This window comes from Elephantulus edwardii, unplaced genomic scaffold, assembly GCF_000299155.1.
Source record: "Elephantulus edwardii isolate Elephantulus edwardi_28Jun2011 unplaced genomic scaffold, EleEdw1.0 scaffold00377, whole genome shotgun sequence".
NCBI lineage: Eukaryota > Metazoa > Chordata > Mammalia > Macroscelidea > Macroscelididae > Elephantulus > Elephantulus edwardii.
The window spans coordinates 750,749-775,077 of record NW_006400127.1 but is presented as its reverse complement, the minus strand read 5'-3'; the positions used below and the strand labels follow the sequence as shown (position 1 = coordinate 775,077).

The 24,329-nt window shown below is 37.3% G+C and overlaps 1 protein-coding gene across 2 annotated transcripts in view; it reads right to left on the bottom strand.

Annotated features, from left to right (window-relative positions):
- Nucleotides 1-1,232: 1,232 nt before the first annotated feature.
- The window catches only part of BICD1 (bicaudal D homolog 1 (Drosophila)), a 312,684-nt gene continuing 289,587 nt past the window's right edge, over nucleotides 1,233-24,329 (bottom strand). For both annotated transcript variants that reach the window (XM_006902178.1, XM_006902179.1), the window contains 2 exons: nucleotides 10,859-10,934; nucleotides 1,233-1,903 (listed from right to left, as the gene is read on the bottom strand). In XM_006902178.1, the coding sequence (XP_006902240.1) occupies nucleotides 1,816-1,903; nucleotides 10,859-10,934 (164 nt within the window). In that variant the 3' untranslated portion in view covers nucleotides 1,233-1,815. The remainder of the gene's footprint in view (nucleotides 1,904-10,858; nucleotides 10,935-24,329) is intronic.

Below are 24,329 nucleotides of genomic sequence, written 5' to 3'. Positions count from 1 at the left end.
ATCCATTGATTGCTTTGGTAAATAGAAACCACTATTAAGAGGCAAACATGACTAAGGAATGCTCCCTCCTCTAACGTGCTTTATGACCTACCAGCTGGCTATCATCTTTGATGTGCCATTCCCATTAGCACACCACCCACTTCTGCTCATTTAGCCAGTGGTTCCTATTAAATCTCCACTGTTTGTTTTCTACACTGCTATCAATTGGTGTGTCAATATGGAGGATCATTTTTTAATTCTGAAGAGAAGTACAGATATTGGTACATGAAAAGTTCCAATCCTTCTGTTTTTAATAAGTTAAGGCTACCTGACTAAGACAAGGAATCAGGGCTAGGAGCAACTGTGTGGTCAGCACTTGATCGTTAAGGAGCCCAAGAGTGTTAGACCATACAGCCCAATTAGCTGTTTTCCTTGTTTGTCAGATTATGTGCAAATAAATTTTGTATGAGAAAAAAAGACCCACTGCCTTAAAGCAAGCCATAAAAGTTACCCAGCAGAATCTGTAAATGAACTAAGAACATGTACTACCTCAGTATTTTACAATGATTGTAGGCACCTGAGTGTTTTTAAAAGTAGAGCATGAACTAAGGTTTCTTATATATTGTTCTTTTGGCAAGGAAGGTTCATTATGAGGGGGAAAAAACCCAACAACAACAAAAGATACACTTTTACATAAACATTGAATACTTTTGGAGTAATTAACTAAAGGCTTCCTTCCATCCACTTATATATATACTTTTCCATTTGTACTTGATCTCTTTTAGCAAGAAAGATTCATAATAGGACCTTTAACCTGGGACAAGTAAAAAGAATTCTGGTCTTTAAAGAAACACATCATCCCCCCCGCCCCCTTCGAATTGTTTAGCCTTTTAATACACACAGTCACACAGTCATTCATACTCTCTCTCTCTCTCTCTCTCTCTCACACACACACACACACACACAGGAGCAGCACCAGTGCATCTACTTGTCTGAGTTTGTTTTTTTTTTTAAAAAAAAACAACAAAAAAAATCTCTAAACACAACAAAAGATGCAGTAAAAAACTGAATGAATCAATGAATAATAACTTAGTCTCTTTTTTTAGATTTACTTAATAATGTTCAGTGAAGAAGTTTAAAAAATGAAGTAGTTAATGAGCTATTGATTAGAAAGTAAGAACATAAACAATATCAGTGCAGCAGCAAAATACAGTTACTGTTAAACATTCCAATGCATCTCATTTATCACTTTGTGCAAGAAAAGTGACCACAGCCTGGCCAATTCCAGATTTTAAACTAAATGAAAAAGTTTACTCCATTTACTTAAGCAAATTATGCTTATTTGAAAAATAAGTGAATTCAGTTCACCTCTCACAGAAGTGACTCTTATAGACATAAATCAGATAGCAAATAAAGTACAAAATAAATATCAAAGACAGAAAAATATTGGAATCAATTTTATAGCTGAATTTGAAGCATGAGCAAAGATGATTTTACAATATATGTATTTTACATGGTCTTAGGTCTCTCTTATGCTATCGAGGTAATGCCAGCCATCTGAGATACATGTTTCCTGTTTGTGTATATTTAAAGGAACCATAGCCATTGGATTGCAGAAGTTTATCTATGATTTAGAGAAACCATAAAATGTTTTATCACACCGGCGTCTGTGCTTTGTGTTATTCTTCTCAGTCCTCTCTCATCTTCCACAGAGATGGACATTCATCCAATTGTACGTCTAACAAGCAAGAAGAAAACACCCGCTGGATCTTGGGCAGTATCCTGTGTGTGGTTACACAACTTTCACCCCAGCTGTCAGTTCACAGGCGATGAAGACTAGGGGTAGGGAGGCTTGGAGAGACAGTGGAGAGGTGCACACTGGGAGCTGGAATGTGGTTGCTCGCCTGGGAGAGCTATGTCAGGACTGTAAACAAGAAACAAGGGCATCAGCAAGAAACACAAGGGTCGGGCACGGTTGCAAGGATTAGACAAAGTATTTTCACAAGGTTTTTTTTTTTAAAAAAAGTCAATGGGAATTTAGGAAACGTTCTAAATCGGAAGCATGCCAAGTCAACTTTGACTCTTCAAAACAATCCACAAAGAATAAAAAAATAAAACATGTGAAGGAACTTAAATAGGAACTCTCTCCCTACAGTTGTTTTTCAAATTTTCACTCCTCCAAGTCTTGGGTTATCTGTAAGATTTCTTTAGGTCATTTTTTTTCTAACTTCATGTACATACCAAATCACCTGGAAGTCTGAGTAAAATGCAGATTCTGATTTAGTCAGTGTAGCGAGAGGTCTGAGATTCCACCTTTCTAGTAAGCTCCTGGACGATGACGCTGATGTTGCTGTTACACAGACTAAAGGTTTAGAAGACTCTAGTGTGGTGGCCCAATAAGTAAGAAGTTGTGCTGCCAACCCAAAGTCAGGCAGTTTGAAAACACTAGCTGCTCTGCTGGAGAAAGATAGGAAATCTTATCCTGATGATCCACAACCTTTGAAAACCTATTGCAGGGTTAGCTGTTGAGTCAGTTCCAACTTGAAAGCATAACAACATAAACAACAGTCTGCTGAAGGGGCCCTGGTGGTATCCAAAGATCTGCTATCCAAAGAGTCATGGGTTTAAGGGAATAAAGATGTAGCAGGTTAATGCCTCAGAAAACTTATAGGTAAATTCTAGTCTATGTTGTTGTGTATCATCAAGTTGGAACCAACTCATAGCTGACCTTCTGAGTTTTAAGAGGTCGTTAATCCCATGGAAGGAGACTGCCCATCGTTCTCCCACAGAGGCCCTGGTGGGCTTGAACTGTGTGCCTTCAGGATTGCAGTGCATTTTCCTGACCCAAGGCCACCAGTGGCCTATAAATACCATAAACTGGAGTCAACTCTATGGTGATGCTTTGTTTTTCCTTTGTAGTTAACTGGTGGATTCCAACTCAATAGGAAACCAGTTTGCCAGGGCAAGTCTAATTTGTTCCAAAGATTTTCTGTAGTTGATTTAGCTTGATGGTATATACTCCCCATATGTTAAGAACATAATGAGGTCTCCACCTCTGTTCTATAAATGAACACAGAAGCGCTCAGTTATCAATGTAGCAGTCTGTGATCTTGAAGAATAAGGAAGCAGAAGAACTGGATTTTCTAAAATAAAATTACAGAACCTTTTAAAATGTGACTAATAACAGGGATGTTACACAAATAGTATTATTTTTAATTGAAAAAATAATTTTCCTAAAAGTCCATTCCCCTCATATTATTAAATTCAATATCATATAAAGAAAATAATTTCATATAGGAGTAATGTTTTAAAAAAACCCTTCAAAGCGTATTACCAATAATTGCAAGTTTCTTGAGATAATATGATCATGGGATTAAGATTAAAAATTCATATTAAACAAATAATTTTATCTTTTGTATTAGATTATCCTTCATGTGTATCTCAGATTATAATATACAGTCATAATTATGTAACATAACTAGTCTGTTTGAGTTTATTTTACTTTTCAAACTGTTGACTTAAAATGTTGCTAATTTAATTCAAGGGGAGATTTGATAGTCTATATTTGTATAAGTAACACAGTGATAAAAATGGTACTTTTTCTTAGTTATTTTTAAAACAAGGTAGGTGAATATAGGAAATCTCTCTCTTTGCCATTAAGTCAGCACTCACTTTAAGGTGACCCTCTATTCGGTTTCGAAGGCTGGAAATGTGCAGTAGACACGTTTCAGAAAAGATTGCCCATGGAATCACATGGCCAGGGGATTACCAGGCCACACCTTCTTTAAACCTCCTATTCCCACAGACCTAAGCAAGTTTCTTTCCAAACATCTCCATGATTTATAATAGTTCCTTTTTAGGAAATTAACCCATTATCTAATCTCATGAAACATACTGAGTAGTCACATACCAGAGTGCATAACTTTAGAAGACTGTGTAATCCAAGACTCTTCTTGATTAAGAGACAAAGTATTTTTGTTGACCAGCTGAAATACACAGCAACAGCTTCAACACAGCAAGAACTCACCTGGCCCAGCACCTTGACATTATGTCCTTCATGACGCTTAATAATTTTTTTTTTTCATTTTAGATTTCTCATATAAATGACAGATGATATTTTATGTTCTGTTATCACTAGTTGACATTTTTGTAAAATGCAATCTTACAATGTACACTATGTGGCAAATACATTCTGTGGCTAATAGGGTAAGAAACAACTTCTTGGATGCAAGTATTTAAGTTTTATCATTTAAAGAATAGGAAGAATTCAGCTTCAGTTCTGGTTGACCATTTATTATTTATCTTTTAGTATTTTCTTAAGAAAAGCATGTAGTAAATAATGTGCCTAAGAAATTATTGTTATAAAAATGGATATACTTTCAGAAAGTTAAAAAATCCAACTCCAACTAGATAACTACCTGATTGAACAAGAAGCTGTTAAATGTAAACATCTGGATACACTTAAGTATTATAGCCAAGGCTGTAACACTGTGGGCTGTTCCTTCATATTATAATATCCATTACCTAGTAATAACTTTAATAGAAAACTGCTACATTGTAAAATATGAGGACATGTTCTCTTCAATGCTTTATTAAAAACTGTACCCCATTAGAAAAGTTATTTGAATGTATGGATAGACTGAAAGAAGTAGAAGACAAGGTGTAAACAAGCAAATTTTGTTTTTTGTATACTTAACAAACATTACTAATTAATATTGGGGATAAAGAGTCAGTGTGGTCCAGTGCTTGAGAGACAAAGAATAGAAAAAGTTTACAGTATCGACATGCGCAAAATACTTTGACCACCTTAGAAAAAGAGTCAATGTGAGTAATTTCCATACTCTTGTTACTCTGCTCCTTACAATATAACTTCAATGGCTCCTGCATAGTGAACTGGTAAATGGTGGTGCCTAGAAGAATGGTGTTGGAGTCACTGACCGTCCTGCTTTCCAGATTGTGCTCGGTACAATTATTTGACCTCCTGGGTCAGGGCCAGGCACAGATTTGTCCTGTTGTACACAGGGTCACTGTGAGTTGAAGTCAACTTGATGGCACTTAATAAAAACAAAAGCCTCAGCTTAAGAGGCCTAGTGGCACTGTAACTGAAAATATGGCAGCTTGAACTCACTAGTCCCATGCAATTTAACCAATATGAGCAGGAAGACGAGGCAGCATGCTTCCATTAAGATTTACAGCCTTGGAAACCCTTATACAGCAGTTCTCCCCTGTCTTATATACGAATCAGAATCAGCTTGACAGTGGTGCGTGTTAAGCCTTGTTTCTTAATTTTAAATGCAATTCGTTACTGTCGAGCTAGAACTGACTCAAAGCTGACCTTCCAAGGGTTTTCAGAGGCTCTAAACCACATGGGAGGAGACTGCCCATCTTTCTTCCATAAACAGTTGGTAAGATTGGAAATGTATGCCTTTGGGCTAGCAGTGCAACTCCCAACCCACTAGGCCATAACAGTGCTACCTCATTTACTTGAATGACAAGCGCAGTAAAGGACTTAACATGTGTCTAGTGCATAGGAAGAATTCTAATTCTGACTGTCTTTTCTCCCCAAAAGCAGCAATAAAGGCATTAAATGTGCTCCATTTGGGAGTGGCATGAGTAGGAAGGAAGTCGATCATAATCCCAGAGGCTTGGAAAAAGGCCTCTTTTCAGGTGTGTTAACATCTCATCAAAGTCTTATATAGACAAAGATAAGTAACAGGTAAGCCTGCTCTAGGTGAGGCTTTGACTGGTGCCTTCAGGCCCAAGGGCCTGTGTGAAGAACAAGTATTACAGATTCAGGTGAACCACTGTTAGTGCCAATAACCTCATCCAGGATCCCATCCTGCTGTGTCACCATGGGCCTCAGCTTGGGTCTGAAAGGGGTGTCTTGTACTATAATATTTGTATACCTGATTGCCTATATAGTTTGCTTTTAGAGGTCTATCACCTGTCAGTTAGTTTATTGAGGAATTACATGCATGTTGCCAATTATTTAATATTTTAGATGTGTATAGGCTTGGGTACTAATATGTGCTCCTCTTAGTACAGCACTTATCTGTCAGCCTGCTGTACTAATGTAGCTTGTGGGGGTGCTGTAAGGCCAGAATCTGTGCTACCAGTCTCTCAGGGATCAGAAGTGTCACCCATGGTGGGTAGGATGCAACACAGCTCCTCAATTCAGACAAGGAAGAAGGACTGGCCATCACTTCTAAAGCAAGGAGCCTTTGAAACCCCTATGAACAGAGGTAGGTAGACAGAGCCTAACAGGTAGAACCCAGATAGGAAGTCATTGAAAGATGTATAAAATGACTACAACCAAACCTTAATAACAGGAACATGGAATGTACAAAGTATGAATGTAGGAAAAGTGGAAGCTGTCAAGAATGAGATGGAATGCATGAAGAATGACATTGTGGCATCAGTGAGCTGAGATGGACTAGCAGGGGCCACTCTGAATCAAGTACATGATCTACTATGCTGGGAATGAAAAACTGAAGAACGGTGTCATGTTCATAGTGAAAAAGGCAGTTTCAAGATCTATTCCAAAGCACAATGCTTTGACTAATAGGATACTCTCCATCTACATAATAGGAAGATCTGTTAAATATGACTATTATTCAAATATATGTACCAATAACTAAAACTAAAGAGAAGGAGATTGAGGCGTTCTACAAATTTTTGCAATTAAAAATTGACCAAACATGCAATCAACATGCATTGACAATTACTGGTGACTGGAATAAAAAAAAGTTGGAAAGAATGGTAGTTAGAAAGTACGGATCAGGTAACAGAAATAAGACTCGAGATTGAATGATCAAATTTTGCATGCTCAATGATTTATTCATAGCAAATACCTTTTTTTAAAAGGAACAAATGACGACTTTACTATTCATAGCAAATACTTTTTAAAACAATACAAATGACAACTTTACACATTGACCTCACCTGATGGAATACAGAGTGATCAGATTGATTATATTTGTAAAAAGAATCACTGGAGAACCACAATATCAGCTGTCAAAACCAGACCAGGTGCTGATTGTGGAACATACCATCAATTACTCATGTGAAAATTTAAACTGAAACCAAAGAAAATTAAAACTCATCCATAGAAACCAACATATGATCTTGAGTCTATCCCAGTTGAATTTAAGAATTATCTCAAGAACAGGTTTGAGGCATTGAATGATCAAATCCTTGAATGACCAATGATCAAAGACCAAAAGAACTGTGCGAGGATATCAAAGATACCATCCATGAAAAGAGAAAAAAGTCATTAAAAAGGAGAAAGGAAAAATCAAAATGAATGTCAGAAGAGTATGAAAATTACATTACAGTGTCGAGAAGCCAAAACAAAACAAAGAGATGCCAAAGTAAAAGGACTAAACAGAAGATTTCAAAGGGCAGCTCAAGAAAATAAAGCAAAATAATATAATGAAACATGCAAAGAACTGGAGTCACAGAAAATAAAAGGGAGGAAATTACTTGGCATTTCTCAAGTTGAAAGAATTGAAAAACTCAAATCTCAAGTTGCAATACTGAAAGCTGCTATAGGCTAAAATCTTGAATGAGACAGGAACTATTAAAAGAAAATGGAAGTAATACACAAAATTGCTGTACCAAAATGAATTCATCCACACTGAATAACTTCAGGAAGTACCAAACTAACAAAAGGCAATGATAATAAAGGATGAAGTCCAAGGTGCACTGAAGGCACTGGTAAAAATAAGGCTCCAAGAATAATCAGATTATCAATCAACATGTTCCACCTAACAGAGGCAGCCCTGGGTGTTCTCACCAGTTTATGCCAAGAAATTTGGGAGACACCTGCTTGACTCATTAAAAGAGATGCCTATTTGTCCTCATTCCCCAGGAAGATGATCCAAGAATGTGGAAATTATTGACCAACATCATTAATATCACGTACAAGCAAAATATTGGTAAACATTACATCGACAGAGAACTGCTAGCAGTTCAAGCAGGATTTAGAAGAGGTCAAGGCACCAGGGATATCATTGCTGATGTCAGATGGATCCTGGCTGAAAACAGAGAATACCAGAAGACTATCTATTTGTGTTTTAATGACTATGCAAAGGCATTGATGTGTGGATCATAACAAAATATGGCTACCATTAGGAAGAATGTTAGCTGAACACTTAATTATGCTCATGAGATCAAGGCATTGTCTGAAAAGATACCTAGATCTAAGATCAAAAAGATCAAGAGAATGTTATGTTAGATCAAGAAGCTATTGCTTGAAACGAGCAGGGGAAACTGTATGGTTTAAACAGGAAGAGTGTGTGTCGTGGTTGTATCCTTCCTCCATAACTACTCAATTTGCATGCTGAGTAATAATTTGAGAAGCTGGACTTTATAAAGAAGAATGTGGAGCCAGGGTCAGAGGAAGACTCATTAACAACCTGTGTGGTGCATATGACACAACCCTGGCTGCTGAAAGTAAGGAGGATATGAAGTGCTTGCTACAAAAGATCAAGGGCTACAGCCTTTGATATGGATTACATCTCAACATCAAGAAGACAAAGTTCCTCATATCAACATTATGATAGATGGAAAAAGGATCTTGCTTAGATCAATAATCAACATCCTTTGTATCAACAGTCAGAAAATCAGGAGACATGTTACACTGGCCAAGTCTGCTGTCGGGGACCTCTACAAATTATGAAGAGCAATGTTTTCATTTTGAAGACTAAGGTACACCTGATTCAGGCCTGATTCAGGTCTTCTCAATTGCCTGTTATGCATCACAGAGCTGACAATGAATAACGAGGAAGTAGGGGGAATGGGGTGGGGGGAAGTACTAGTGAGGGGGGGAAAAGGCTATATACTGATGAAGTTGGGGGGAAGTCTTTATATTAAATCTAAAAAAATGTCATCTGATTTATTTCAACATTTATTTTGGATCGCATACTCAGAGAATGTCATAAGGGAGACTTAAGCCTATCTTAAAAACTTTTGAGAAAATTCTATACAGAGGCCCAGTGATTTTCCCAATATTTGAACTTTCATGGTTTGAAAATAAATATGTGACTCCTTTTCTACTGCTCAAATCTCACACAGGTGTGGGAGAGAACTCTGTCTTTGCTTTCTTTTCAATAGCTTGGGTTCCTAAGCATGCAGGCTAACTGTTCTTGGCCTCAGTATCTTCATCTGTAATAAACATACTTTAGATTATTTTATGGGGGGGCGTGTGTCTGTGTATAATAAACATTATAAGAAGGTACAGCTAGAGTGCTCCTTGGAGACAAAGATGATAAGCTTTATCTCACATACTTTGGCATGTTGCTTGGAGAGGTCATTTCATAGAGAGGGACATGATGTTTGGAAAGGTAGAGGGGCTGTGAAAGAGAAGAATATCCTCAACCAGGTGGATTGACACAGTGATGGTATCAATGGGCTTGAGTGTGTGAGAGATTGTGAGGATGGCACAGAACAGGATAGGGTTCAGTCAGGTGTGTTGTTCACAGGGTCACTATGAGACATACTTGACACCACCTAGATCTATTCATCTTTCATATCATTATTGTCATTGAGTAAAAAGAGTAGTGGCAGAGAGAAGGTTGGTAAAAAATAACATAGATGTGGGGATAATTTAAAAAAGTAAGCATTCATGGCAATAGTCAAATATATAAGTTCTTAAAAGAAAGGCAATATAGGAATATTTATCCTTTAAAGGCATCTCCTGTTTACATTCAATAACTACCCTGGGGGGAAAGATATTCTTACTTTGTTATCTTATTTTCTGAGAGAAAAAGAGAGAGAGATAGATAAATAGAGATTAATTTCAGAACCTTACAGGAAAAACAAAAGGAGAACCATGACTACTAAAACAAGAAAAACATAATTACATTTATGTAAGTATAAGCTAAGATTATTTTCACCTGGATAAGAAATAGTCAGCCTATTTCCAACTTACTGGCCATGGATCTTACGAAAATGTAATTGCCCAGATATAATACAAATGTTCTTTCATGTAATGCCAATTAAAAAACATTTTCCATTTAAAAATACTCAATGTAATACGTGTACTGAGTGGACAGAATATAGAAGTAATTTTAGAAGTTGTCTTTGAACAGACAGTAGTCATACTTTTACATTATTCTTGTTTGTTTGCCTAAGAAATATATTATTATGGAGGGATGAAGAAGAAAAAAAAAAGGCAAACATTCAAATGAGCTCAGATTTTATATTTCAGAAAGTAATGGGATGGACTAACACAAGTACAAGTATGTGTGGCTTAATGTCTCTTTGGCAACTTTCGACATACACATCCTCATTAGTTTTACCTCTTTTTTTTTTAAAGAAAAATAGCCCTCTGTTGTCTTACTATTTCCCACATAGTGGTTTAAAAGACCCCAAGCTTGGCCGTGTGGCACTAGACCATGACTGGCCCACAGCAGGGGAGGCAGAGGGCATGGCTTTGGGTACAGCTCCTGGGGGAAGGTGGTAGTAGCATTTGATTCACCAGCAGCTCCAGCAGTGGTGACAGTTGCCAGGAGGACAACTGAATGTGGGCTCCCATAAGGTTTTAATATGATCTCTACACAACGTCCAAATCACATCACATTCTATTTCACAGACTGTATGATGGACATGAAGCAACACATATCTGTATTTGCACAAACAAGATTGAAGGCAGCCTTTATTCTAATGGCCAGTGAAAGAAACTGCCACTCTTTTGCATTCTCAATAGTGAATATGGACTTCAGGCTACAGGATATGCATTTATGTAGCTCATACATGGAATGAAATATAGTAATGTATCATGATGCAGAAGGAATGATGATGCTGTCAGAAAGGGCAGCTTGGAGTCTATGGGTCTGCCATGCAGCTGGGTGGGGGGAGAAAGGACATGTGAATTTACCTGACAGTTGGGCAGTCTTGCCTCCCGGCTAGCTGTGAGCACTGTGGCGGTACGGAGGCAGCAGGCTGCTGACAATCTACAAGAAACTGATAAATTAGACATGTATACAAAGAGATGACAGCGCAAGGTGTTAGTAACAGTATAAAGCCTACAGCAGTTGCCTGAGATTTAGTGAGGAATGTTCATTTCCAGGGAAACGTCTCCTATCTCTTGATTAAATCTCTTTTTTATAAAATTGGTGTCTAGAAAAGACAAGACCTTTTTTGTTAGTTAAATACAGTATTACAAATACTAGCAACACGAAAATTAGTCATGGAGTTTCTCAAGTATATCAGGACATGCTTGGTCATACATGTTTGGCTACATCTAATATAAAGGGTCTGTTAGTACAATGAAAGCTCTGAACTTGAATGTGACGGTGGTTACTAAGCTCTGCCCTTACATGTGCTATTCCAAAAATGAAGACTCTTCAGAGAACTGACTCTAATTCCAACCCACATAAATACAATTAGGAAAGCATGCAATACAATCTTTCCCGTGATTAACATAATGGCATTGTACAGGGAAATCATCTTTACAGTTTTCTTAAAATTAGATACTCTTTATCCCAAACAAAAATTGTTAGTGGAAATCTTAGAATGGCTATCAAACAGTTAATTGTTAGTAACCAGATTAAGGGGGGAAACTACTTTAAAAAAAAAAGAATTCTAAATCCTTTTGGTCACCCTAAGTAAACAAGTGCTAGCTGGCAAAAGTCCGTGGTTTCACAGGTCAAGCCAAGTATCTACTCTAAGAGAAACCATGTGGCAAATGATCAGAAAGAATCTGGTTAACAGTTCTTGCCACTCAGCAAGCTGATGATTAGATTTGCCTACATTGCATTTCTGCAAATGGATTTTGACAAAAGAAGGGAAAAAAGGGAAAACCACACAAAACCTCAAAACCAGAGTTAGAGTTAAAATCCAATTATTTCTGAAAAAGAGAACCATTTCTTCTTGCTAACTCATATTTGCTCAGCCAACCTGTTTCTCTGTATATTGTGCACCTACACTACAGCCAAATCATCGCATTCTAAATTTATAATCATGAATTAATGAGGCTGTATCGAAATGTCCTTTAAAAAGTCTGTACTCAGTATTATGTATCCTAAAACTGGTATATATTCTAACAATATTTGTTTATGCAACTACAAAATGTCAAATTTAATAAAAATCACTGGTTATGCATTAGAAATATTTCAAACTCTATTTCATTCCAAGTAGAATAAAATATGAAGAAGGTTCAATTCAAGGTACATTTCTAAGGTACCTTTTATAAAGTGATCTTTGCTGTCGATTTAATTCTCTTTGAGTAGCTAGTGGTCAAATTATATTCAATGAAAGTCTTTCAGTTGTTCTACTTGCTTTCGCATATCTGGGGAGTTCTTTTTTCGTCAACTCTTTTGTTTTTCCATTTTGCAATTTGATTAATTCAGATTTTTCTCTTTTGTAGAATCTCAGAGTCTTAAAGGATGCACTTCATGTCCCCTATATTTCAGAAAGCTTTCTTAGCCACAAGGTAGTTTAAAGCACGCCGTTTCTTACTTAACCAGTGTCTGCTGCCCTCCAGCGGTGTACTTTGGTAAATGTGACGGGTGTAAATAGAAACTAATAGAAAATTGTCTTGAGAAAGTACAGATTTTTAGTTTGTGGCTGTTTCTGCATACTGTCGAGTCGCTATCGACCCATAGCTGACCCTCCAGTGGGTTTTCAGAGGCAGTTAATGGCACGGGAGGAGATTGCCCACCCTTCTCCCGCTAGCTAGTTTAAGTGACCTGAATATTATCTCTTCATATAACACTTATATTAGAAGTTTTGCCAATAGTTACAATTAAAATTCATTCAAAATATGTGCTGAGGTAAAGAGAGAGCAGGTAAGCAGGGCCACTGTGCTCACTCTTAAATTGTTTACTACGTGGTGGTGAAACTTTACATTTGTAGTGAATGCCATTTCCTTCTCCTTTAAGAAGTATTATCATGGCTAGCTAATTCTTTTTTTGCATTTATTAGATATATGTGTATTTAGCTACATGCTATGGTAAGAATAAAAATCATATCCCATAGATTGGAGAGCTAAAGGGATAAAAAGTAAAAACAGTAGTATAGATTGGCCCATCTTCTAAATCCCTCTACTAAGGTTTACAGCTGTCAGTTGTGCCCATGTGGATCTGAGCATCAGCACATATTCTGTAAAAGTCAGAGGGTGTGATAGGAGGGTGTGAAAGTTCCCTGTGGCCCAGAGACAAGCTCTGTTCTCACTAATATGTTCTCACCTACTCTGGTTAGAATAGACTCTATCTTGAGAATGTAGCTTCACATCATTGCTTTTAAAAAGGCATTTAACATGGCAGTTGTGTTATTTAAGTAGAAATTACTGCCGAACCACGGCGGTCACTGCTGCCTTGTGGGCCACAGGAATTCATTTCAGCCAGTCAACAGTCAACTTAGGAAAACTCCTCTGCTCTGCCAGAACTGTGGCAGGCAGTGTAGACGAAAGGGGAACAGAGATGATATGGTCTGCACGTCACAATACTCGTTTTGAGAGAGATGAATACATTTAATAAGCAACTGCAGTGAATAATGATGGTGATGATGATGATGTTGGTTATGGAACCATCCAGCTTACTACATTACTTTTTTCCTTATTACTTGCTTTGTACCAAGCACTCTGTATGAATTATTTCCCTTAACCTTATATTATTATCCTACTTTTGAGATGAGCAAAGGGAGACTTAGGTTAAAGAAGTCATTAAGAAGTAGACCTGGGGTTTAAACCCGTGACTTAACTTACTATCCAGACACATGGTGTTTTGTTTCCCATGACAGGGAAGGTACTGGGCACTACAGGAGTTCATGCCAGAAACATTTAACTAAATAAATAAAAACCCAAGTGCTAATGGAATGCTTCCAGGGGATAGTGACATCTAAACTGACAATGAAATAAAATAGCCTTAGCTCTTTCATTGTTGCCAGGTCAGAACCAACTCATAGCTGGCCCTCCAGTGGATTGGCAAGGCTGAGTCTAATGGGAGGGGATTGCCCCTCTCTCTCCCCTGGAGCTGACAGCGGATTCCAAGCACCAGAGGCGAGGTCTCTGAGTTAGTGGTGTAACGCCTCGTGGATAAGGCGTTATTAGAAACTCCTTTACAACTGAAAACTACTTAACATTTCTCCTGACACTACTAAAGAGAACTCTAGTGGCCAAGTTTTTAGAGCGGTGCACTTCTCACCTAAAATCCAAGCCTCTGGTGGTTTGAATCCACCAGCAGCTCGAAGGTGGAAAGGCAGGTAATCTCCTCCCACACAATCTGCAGTTTCACAAGCCCAGTGGAGGATCATCTATGAGTTGGTTCCCACTTAACTGTAGTGCGCTTGAGGTTTGTACATTATTAAAACATTTGCTCATGATATTAATTGAAGTGGTTACTTGGAATGTTTATATTGAATTAGACACAAGGTCATATGCCTGAGAAGTGTCACCGCATACTTAGTACAGTGCTTGTATGTCAAGGGCAGGGATGACTAAAGGATGTTCTGCATCTGAACACACTTCCAACTTGATTTTGATATGTTCAAGAAGAATATGCCTGTATAACATTCTTCTACAAGGACCTCAAATAGAAGGGAAGGTAGGAAAGAGAGGGAGAAGGGTCAATATTTACTGACAAATAAGAAGTCATTTTTCTTAGGGACTTTATTAGTTATGTAAGTCTTTGTAACACTGTGAAGTTATGACAAAAATAAGCACAGCTGACTGCTGAACAACTTGTGTGTGATCTGTGTGGGCCCATTGCACTTGAACCCATTTGTACTTGGATTTTTTTTCCCCCTGTTGGTATTGCAATGAGCTTGAGTTGCAAATATCTGTTTAAAATGGCCTATGATGGTAATCATGCCTGCATGCGTAATTAATCTCCTCAGTAAATTACATATCAGAGAGTAAAAAGTGATTAATTGAATTTTTTTTCCATGTGGATGTCTGGGTCTGTGTCCTAATCCATGTGTTGGCTAAGGCTCACATGTAATTTTGAAACTACATCATAGTCTCCTATACTAATATACTGGATTGCTTGTTTTCCCTTCTTTTAATGGTTTTTTATTACTGTTTCCACCAGAGCCAAACTCAGAGCTTGGCATTAGGGTACTGATTAGGCACTGATTAAATTAGGGCATGGCCAGCATACGTGCAATGTGTGACAGAACTCTACTAGTTTTTCGGGGTCTTTGATGATTTTCTTCCTTTGACAGGGTGCAGTCTGTCCACTTAGCCATATAACTTGTTTTCATGTAAAATACTGAGTATTCTCTGTCCCAGTTTGTTGCCTTACACTGGTTCCAGGTTTCCAAATTTTACTTATTAACTTGCCTGAGGTCACACAGCTAGGAAATGGCTTTTTTTATTTATTTATCTTCCCTCCTAGTAGTGAGGCCTACTTTTTACCTGCTATTCTAGTTGTAAATTTATACCAGCCACCTCTTTAAAAATAGTAGGATCGTGAAGTTAAAAAAAAAAAACACAAGGACTGACCATATAGCTGAGACACTGATTTACAGGAGCTCAAAATCAAACCTAATTCATTCAGACTCACAGTTGATACTATAGAACACAACAGGACAGAAGTGGCCTGTAGGGGCCCATGGCTGACACCTTTAGGCAAGCAGAGAGCCACATCATTCTGTGGAGTGGCTGGCAAGTTTGAACTCCCACTCTTTCAGTTAGCAGCCGAGTGTTTGACCCATGTGCCACCAGACTTCTTCCCTTGGAGAAGCCAATTACTTCCAAAGCACAAAGTAAGATACAGGAGTGCAAAAACGGAGACAGAGAAAGAAGGTGGCTGCATACAACAAATTTTAATGGCAGGGAGAGAAGATCCTGACATACGGTTTTCCTGCAAGTTTCTACTGTGTTTGAAAGGCAAGTTCTAAAATTACCAATTTTTTAAAAAATATTGAAAGTTGTTTTGAAGGAAAGAGCGAGCTTCCTGATGGAGGAGGCAGGCACACCTCTACGTGCCGCCACCACACAGGATCCACACGGCATGGCAGGAGCTGGTAAGCACAGTGTGGATGAGAGCTGATGTGCAAAGGCCACAACGAGCTAGCAGAGGATGGGGCAGATACATGGGGTGTCTCCTGTGGTGCCCCAAAGTTTTGGGGGAGGCATCCAATTATATAATCCAAACTGTTATCAATTATAGTAGTGGATTATATTATCAACTGGAATTGACTTCCCTATTTGTCAAAACAATATCATAAATGGTATGCTTGGTTGCAAAGCTGAGATACATTCTGTTAGCACTTTCCCAGATCTTATGAGATCATTACTAAGAGTAATCTAGCATAAATCCTTCCTGATGGATCCTGCTGTGTAAACACTGTCTCCTGGCTCCTGACATGCCCAGGTACTCATGCTGCTTACCTTATTCTATTTTACCCTGGGAACCTCTAATCTCACCTTCCATAAGACCATGGGATTTTTTTTAGCATCTTTCCTTCAGCAAGGAAAGCGAGAAAGAAAGACACTTAGACTTTCCTTTTGAAAATTGCAGCATAAAAATTATATACTAAAAAACATGCAGGAGAAATCAAAGTCTAAGATTCAAAAAAGCAAAATATGAAATATTTTTATTATCTTTGTTACCTTGCATACTATATCAAGGTTAAGTTAATACTAATTAAAGATTAATCGACTCATTTGAACAATAACAGCAACAAAAATGTCTCAAATCATTGTCACTGAGCCATTACCGTTGAGTCACAGAGGACTCTTCTATGGGCTTCTGAGGCTGTAAATTGTTTAATAGGAGAATGTCCATCTTTCTCCTTCAGAGCCGATGGTGAGTTCGAACAAGCATACGGCTTCTCTCCTCCATTTGGGAGGTGGTTGCTGTTGCTGTGTGCCATCTATGTAGAACTGACCCATAGCTGGCCCTCCAGCAGATTATCAGAGGGATTCACAAGGGAGGAGATTGCCTACCTTCTTCTGTGACTTATGGCTTTTGGGTTTAGTGCTACTCCTTACGAAACAGGCCAACAGAGCTACCTGAACTAATGATGCCCTAAAATATGAACCAGAGCACATTTGAATAAATGATGTCAGAGATATCACACTTTTGTTATTTATAAATGCATATAATCTGGGACAAAAAAAGTATACCCTTGAAATAAATGCACAATCAATAAGTATAAATAACTGACAGAAGAATAGGAAACTAAAGTTATTAGATAAGATGATGACAGATAGTTTGAATGTTCTAAAACTCATACTACAGGGGTATCCTTATTTTTGTCTTAATATGTAGGGAAAAGATTTCTTTCTTTTTTTCTACAAATCTGGCTATATTCTTCAAAACTATTCACTAAGTGAGATTTAAGGAAAGGAACAAAAAAGAAAGAACAAAAGGAACAGAGAAGTAAGGGAAATAGTGGTGTTTTTTCAATATTAACCCCAAAGTGGCACCTCTTTGGTAGTTCAAATCAACCAGTAGCTCTGCTGGGGAGAAAATAGGCAATTTTCTCCCATTTGCTTTACAGCTTCGGAAACCTGCTGGAGGGTCACTTATGAGTTTCTGAGTACACAGACTACAAGGAACCCTGGTGGCACAGCGCCTAATGTGTCAGATTGCTAACTGAAAAACATGCAGTTCAAATTAACCAGCTGCTTTGTAAGAGAAAGATGAGCAATATCCTCCCGAAAAGATTCACCGCCTTGGAAACCTGGTTGGAGGGTCACTACATAAGTTGGAATGGACTTGACAGGAGTGAAATTTTTTTTTAATATTTTTGTTTGTTTTACACTGGTAGCTTAGTGGTAAGGTGGTATATTGTCAATCCAAAGGCATGTGGTTTGAATCCACTAGTTGCTTTGAGGAAGAAAGATAGCAATCTTCTCCCATGTGAATTACTGCCACCGAAAATCTGCTGGTTGGAGAATCAGCTATGAGTCAATTATGCGTTAATAGTTCCTAACAACAGCTCTCCTCTCCTCTTCTACTCTCCCCTCTCCTCCCCTCCCCCCTCTCTCTTTCTCTCTCTCTACACACACACACACACACACACACACTGGACTAAGCACTTGGCATGCAAATGCTCTTCGATCTTTAATTTTTTAAAAATAAGGAGTTTAGGCATGCCCCTTTATCTATGATCATGAGAATGGATAAAACCTCATTTTTTTAATGTTCTCTAAACCCAAATGAGGCTGATTGTCATAGTCCCCATTTCACTGACAAGTACATTAAGACACTAGGAGTTAAATGATTGCCTCAGGCCATAGCCAGCGTGGCCAGGAGAGAACTCTCCCCAGCCTCTGACAGTCTAGGCCCTTGAGATGTGTCACTCTGTGGAGCTTCTGTATCTGCTTCAGGGTCTAAATTCCAAGGTAGCTCCAGCTTTCTTCTAAACTCTAAGCAGCCTTAGAGGACTTGAAATAAACGTTTTAACTCAATGACACACCAGAAGAACAAATTTTTAATGAAAAGCTGAACCAAATTTCAGCAGCATAAGACTTCTCAGCAGAAGGCATTTCAGAGAGGAGTACAAGTGGCCAAGATGCCACCAAACTGATGCCGAAATATGAGTAGCCAAACGAACAGAAAATTTAAGTTTCTATGTGCACTGAATTTAGGGCAAAACACTGGGCAACTATAAAAAGTTTCACAATAGGAATTTGAATACTCATGAACAGTATTCTTCATATTAGGTCTTAAGTGAGGGTATTATATAACCACCACACAATCCATGGAAATACATAATATAATATGTATGCTACAAACAAGGTCCTTCCTTTTTCCTAGGATACTTTTACAGGTTTTTCCTATCGTGTCTCTGCTCTCTCTTCTATTCTCTCTCCTTCCTCCCTTTCAGCGTGGAGTTTAGAATTCAGTCAGAGAGACCCTTGGGTTTAGACTGCAGTGCTGCTAACTAGTAGCTGAGGGACACTTGAAGAAATGTCTTCTCAATCCAGAGCCTCAGCTTTTCTGTTAAATCACAATCATTTAGGATGAGAGAATGCTTAAGAAAGCACCTAGCCAGAGCAAACTGGCAAACACTGGTCACAGATTAGACCAATGGGACAAAGAAAAGAAGGCAGAAAGATGTACCTCACCCCTCACATTTCAGCTTCAAGAAATGGAGTAACTGCTATTAACAATGATGTTATAAGAAAGGAAAAAAGACAAAGTAGAGCATCTAAAAAGTCAATTCCAACAAGCCTGTGTCCTGTAACTTCATTAATCTGAAATGCTTTTCTCTTCTGAGTACCCAGAAACATGTCTCAGTTTTCTTCCCTGACCAGCAGAAGGAAACATCTGCTTCCTCTGAACCTGTCACATTCTGTGTACACAGCTTTGAACAACTATTCTCCTTGCAGTGTACCTGACTGGCCCAGCCAAGCGACATGGTTTCTGCAGAAGAGGAAAGACTTCTCCTTATAATCATTTGCCTCCATTAGTTTGCTTAGAAATTTGCATATGATGTAAAATCCTTGCTGATGTGTGGTCTCTGTCTTCCTTAAAGGATCACTGGGCTTTTATCTTTATCACCATTTTATGAATGCCACTGTGTGATCAATTCATTCAGGGAAAAAGAACAGTTCATAACATGCACATTCTTCTCACTCTAAGAATATTCTTCCAACAAGAGAACTAAAAGGAAATACTGTTGGATAAATAATTTTAAGGTTATTTTAGTGATACTAGATGATTACTTTTATCATTCTTCTTTGATAGTTCCAAGACTGTAATCTTAAAATTAATTTTCAGAGCAAAATATGATAATCGATTAAATGGTGGGTTTTTTTCATATTTAGTATGTGCCAAATAACACTAATACTAAATTATTCCTCACTAAATCTACGAAATGATTGTGTTAGTGGATCAACACAAACATTGATGGAAATAAGCAACAAAATACACTTTCTTTGCAGTAACAACATGAATATTTAAGTAGTCCTAAAGGACTCCTATACAAATAAACTAATGAAGAAAAATAAGTATTGAGATAGAAATATTATATAAATATAATTAATGAAAGCATGGGCTAAAACATTTATATAAATATTAACAGTGATCAGGAAAATCCAAAACCATTTTTTTTCTAAAAAAGTTAACAGATGAATTTTAAAGACACATTGTCATTAATAGACATGGATAGCCAAGAACAATAAGCATTTTATATTCAAACACATAGAGCAGGCTATTTCACCCCCTTTCCCCCCCAACATACTGCATACCATTTTAATATATTAGTTTCACTGTAAGGACACACATATAAGACTACAGTGTAATTTCCAACTTCTCAGAAGTATAATCTGCCAATTTCTATATTGCTGTATACTGTAGCCTCAAAATTCTATTTTTTATGTACTTTCAATAATCAGGAAAAATCAATAATCATTGAAAATTTCCCCAAGGACCATAAGGACAGAATTGTTGAAACACATAGAAAAATTTCAATACAGACATCACAAAAAAGAAAGAACAAATGACAAATCTTAAAAAAAAGCATCTGCCTCTACCTTCACATAAATGACAACTGAATATTATTTATCACACTTTGGTGACAAGCATTAAATATCTTTTCAACATTGTCATACATTTCAGTGATTATACATTAAACCAAATTTTCACTTCACTTTTCATTTGTTGTCCTTGCCAAGTATATGACTAGCTTACAAAGCAAATCAATGTGCATAGAAAAGTATGTTTTTATTGAAAATCTCAAGTATTATAAAAATATCCTGCATATAGTCAACTTTCAGCTTCTGAATAATGTACCATTAACAATGTATATGTGTATAATCAACAACCTATTATAGAGAAGCAATGATAGTGGACAACAGAGGGTAATCAAATACAGTGGCACCAAGAGGTAAAAGTACATTTAGCTGCTAGGTATTTACAACAATTATGATCTTTTGGTTTGAAATTTCTTTCCCAAAGGCAATACCAACTGACACAGCAAAGTCAATAGGAGCACATATCAGATGAAGATGGGTTAAACCTTGAAATTTCAGATTAATTCATCAAAAGGAAAGAAAAGAGGAATAAGTTACATAAACTAAGACCAAGAACCCACTAAAGAGGACAATTATAAAGTAGATGCCAAATAAGAAAAAATAAGAGGAAACCACGCAGTGTTATGTGTTTGATTTGCTTTTCTATTATTTTTCATCCTTTCTTATAATCTCAAAAAAAGGGTACACTAAATAAATATTCTAGGAGGTTCATGATATCCTCTTCTGTAGCAGTGGATTGGTTATACTTTTTTCCTGTTGGTTTTCTTTTCCTTTTAAATTTTTTAAAGAACTGTATACGTATTACTTGTAGGTAATATATAATTATAACCTGTAGGTAATCCACATTTAAAAAGAAAATCACAAACAACTTGAGACTCCCAAAATAGACCCCCAAAATAAGCATTTAAAAATATATTAAGCCCTACCAAAAAAGTGAAATAATAGAACTCAGTTAAAAGAAAAGCAACTTGATAAAAAAAAATTTAAAAAATCTTACAGAAAGTGATTATTTATTTTCCAAAGAAATGAATAAGGATTTATAATAGCAAGCTTCCTAATCTAAAAGAATTTTAAAGAGTTTAAAAGAAGCAAATATATTCAGGAAAAAAAATTATTCAAAAAAGCATTATTCACCTATAAGTTCACAGCCAACTTACCTCTTTTTGCTTTTGATGTCAAGTAGTGCATTAAAAGAGAAAAAAAATGGTTTAACTGATTCTACTGTTGTTACATAATGGCTTATACCATGAATAGAGAAAAACAACTGCTCTGTACTTGCATGGTTAAGATTCCTGTTAATAGCAGCTGAGCCAGGATTGCCTTGAAAGCCAGAAACGTATTTAAGTAAGATTAGCTGAGTAACATCCTCACTAGATCTGCGAGGTGGTGTACTCCATCCCATTGACTGGAAACAAACCGTATCTCTTTCTACACTAAATTTACAAGTCGTGTTTTTAATGATCCAAGATCATCAGAGGCTAATTTTACCAATTTGTAGTAAGATGTAATCTTTAACAATAAAAAATTGGGGACTGAGGTTCAGTTTGAGAAAAATTATGGGCAAGGTGATCAATATCACAGCAGCAAAAAAGTTTGTAACACAAAGAAAATGTGTCTCTTTTGGTTGAAAAGGTATCAATTATTTTAAAAAGTAAGTTTCCTTAAAATGATAGTCCTGTTCTAGATCATTAGCCTACAAAATATTTGCACTTAAATCTTCAAATATTTTATTTTGAAATGAGAATTAATTCCTTTAAAGAACTAGTTTTTGAGATAAATAACCTAATGTAGCCCATCTCTGGAGAATATCTACTGATTAGACCAATTACAGCTCTACCTGCTGTCCTTCAGAAGATCTGATTTGCTAAGTGAGGCACACTGGAGTGACCAAATTATTTACACCCCAAAAGGAAGACCGATATCTGGGATCCAGCAATGTCTAAAGCCCAAACAAATCTAGCTTTTGTATGTCATTATTAGCTGCCATTGAGTCAAGTATGACTCATAGCGGCCCTACGAACAGATCTGAGCCCCGTCCTATCCTGTGCCATCCTCATACTTCCTGACACACTCAAGCCCATTGCAGCAGTCACTATGCCAATCCATCTGGTTGAGGATCTTTCTCTCTTTTGTTGACCCTCCACCTTTCCAATATGTGCAGTTAGTAAAATATTTGAATTTGTAATATTGAGAGTATAATCAATGATAATTAAAAGGACAAAGACTGTAATGGTTATATGACCTCTTCAGAACTTTTTAAATTAGTAAACAATAGAAAAAAAAATAAAGGTGACTATTTTGAGCTATGCCTTTCCTTTTTCTTCTCATACCTTTTGGGCAGAATATATGGAGACAATGGCCAAGAAAACAGCTCAAGCCCCAGTAACTAAGGAGATGGGTGTGTGGAAGAAAGAACACACAGCTGTACAACACAAACACATGAGATTGTAGGTGCTTTGATGTTATGCAAGGGATACAATGTACTATGAATCACTGATTAATTACTTAATTACTGGGTAACTTTAAGGAGTCCAGGTGTTAAATGCTGTTGGAACTATATTTCCACTCTGTCATTTAAAACAACGGGACAGGAAGTAGAAAGGATGTGCTTCCCACAAGCATTATAGCTACAGCCATTTGGGAGCAGCTCATAGCAGAGTTCAGGATTTTCCCTCAGATCCTGCATAACTTGCTTGGGGCTCAAGAGATCTGCAAAACCTTGGTTTAGTTTCTAGTAAGGTCCATTTCTCAAACTGCTTTATGCCAAGAGGAGAAGATGGGCACCAAAGAAGCTATTCAGAATTATAAGAGTGCCCGCAGGGTAACAATATAGATAATACTTTCAGAAGTGGAATCTTACCCGTTTTGAGGAGGAAATAAAAGTATTAGCATACAACAAAACCATTGCTCTTTCCTGCCGTGTTATACACATATTTTAAGCTAACAGACTTGTTCCACATTATCAGATAGCTTCCTTTCCATTGATATAAACTATACTATATAGTGTTGAAATATTATTACATTTTTGTTATATTTAAGTCTATTTTGAAACCTAAATTTTCTACAATCAGCTCATGATCTCACTGAAGGAATAATTTCTCATGATCTCACTGAAGGAATAATTTAGATAAGTTAAATCAGAGACTCTCAGGGCTGCAAGGAGCCACTGAAGAGCCTTCACAGAACTCTCTTCCTTAGAGTGATGACATATTTGGGTAAAAGATACAGCTAGTTAACATAAAGACTTCTTTGGGTACTTAGCTGTATCTTTTTCTAAACAGTTTTTTCTTCATATTCTTTGCAATTAGAAAAGTCCCTTTGAAAGGACAATTGGATATAACAACACCCTCATCCGGTGTTTATAAATGAGGCTGTTATATAATTATAATATGGGCAAATTAATTAATATAATAATGAATGTAGATTAGATTAAACAAAGTGGACACTGCACATAAGAAGCTGGTGGCCATTTTCATCTGGAATCCAAGGAGAGAGAGTCTCAGCTGGCCTTCAGGACAAATCCTAAAATTTCTCATATGATGGTTTGAGTGTGAAGTTGAGACAATGCCAAAGGCCAGCCATTACAGTGCCTGATTCTTATTGCAAAGGATATCAACTACTGCTCATTTTTATGATTTGAATATAACAGAAGGCTATAGAATAAGCATGCATGTGGTTTGAGGAAGGAGAACAGAAGGGGGAAGGGGGAAGGAGGAGAGGCAGAGGAAGAGAGGTAAAGACAGGGAGTGGGGAGACGGGGAGAGAAAGGGAGAAAGGAAAAGAGAGAGGGAGAGAGTGGGAGAGGGGGAGAAAGGAGGAGAGAGAGGGAGAGAGTGGGAGAGGGGGAGAAAGGAGGAGAGAGGGAGAGAGTGGGAGAGGGGGAGAAAGGAGGAGAGAGAGGGAGAGAGTGGGAGAG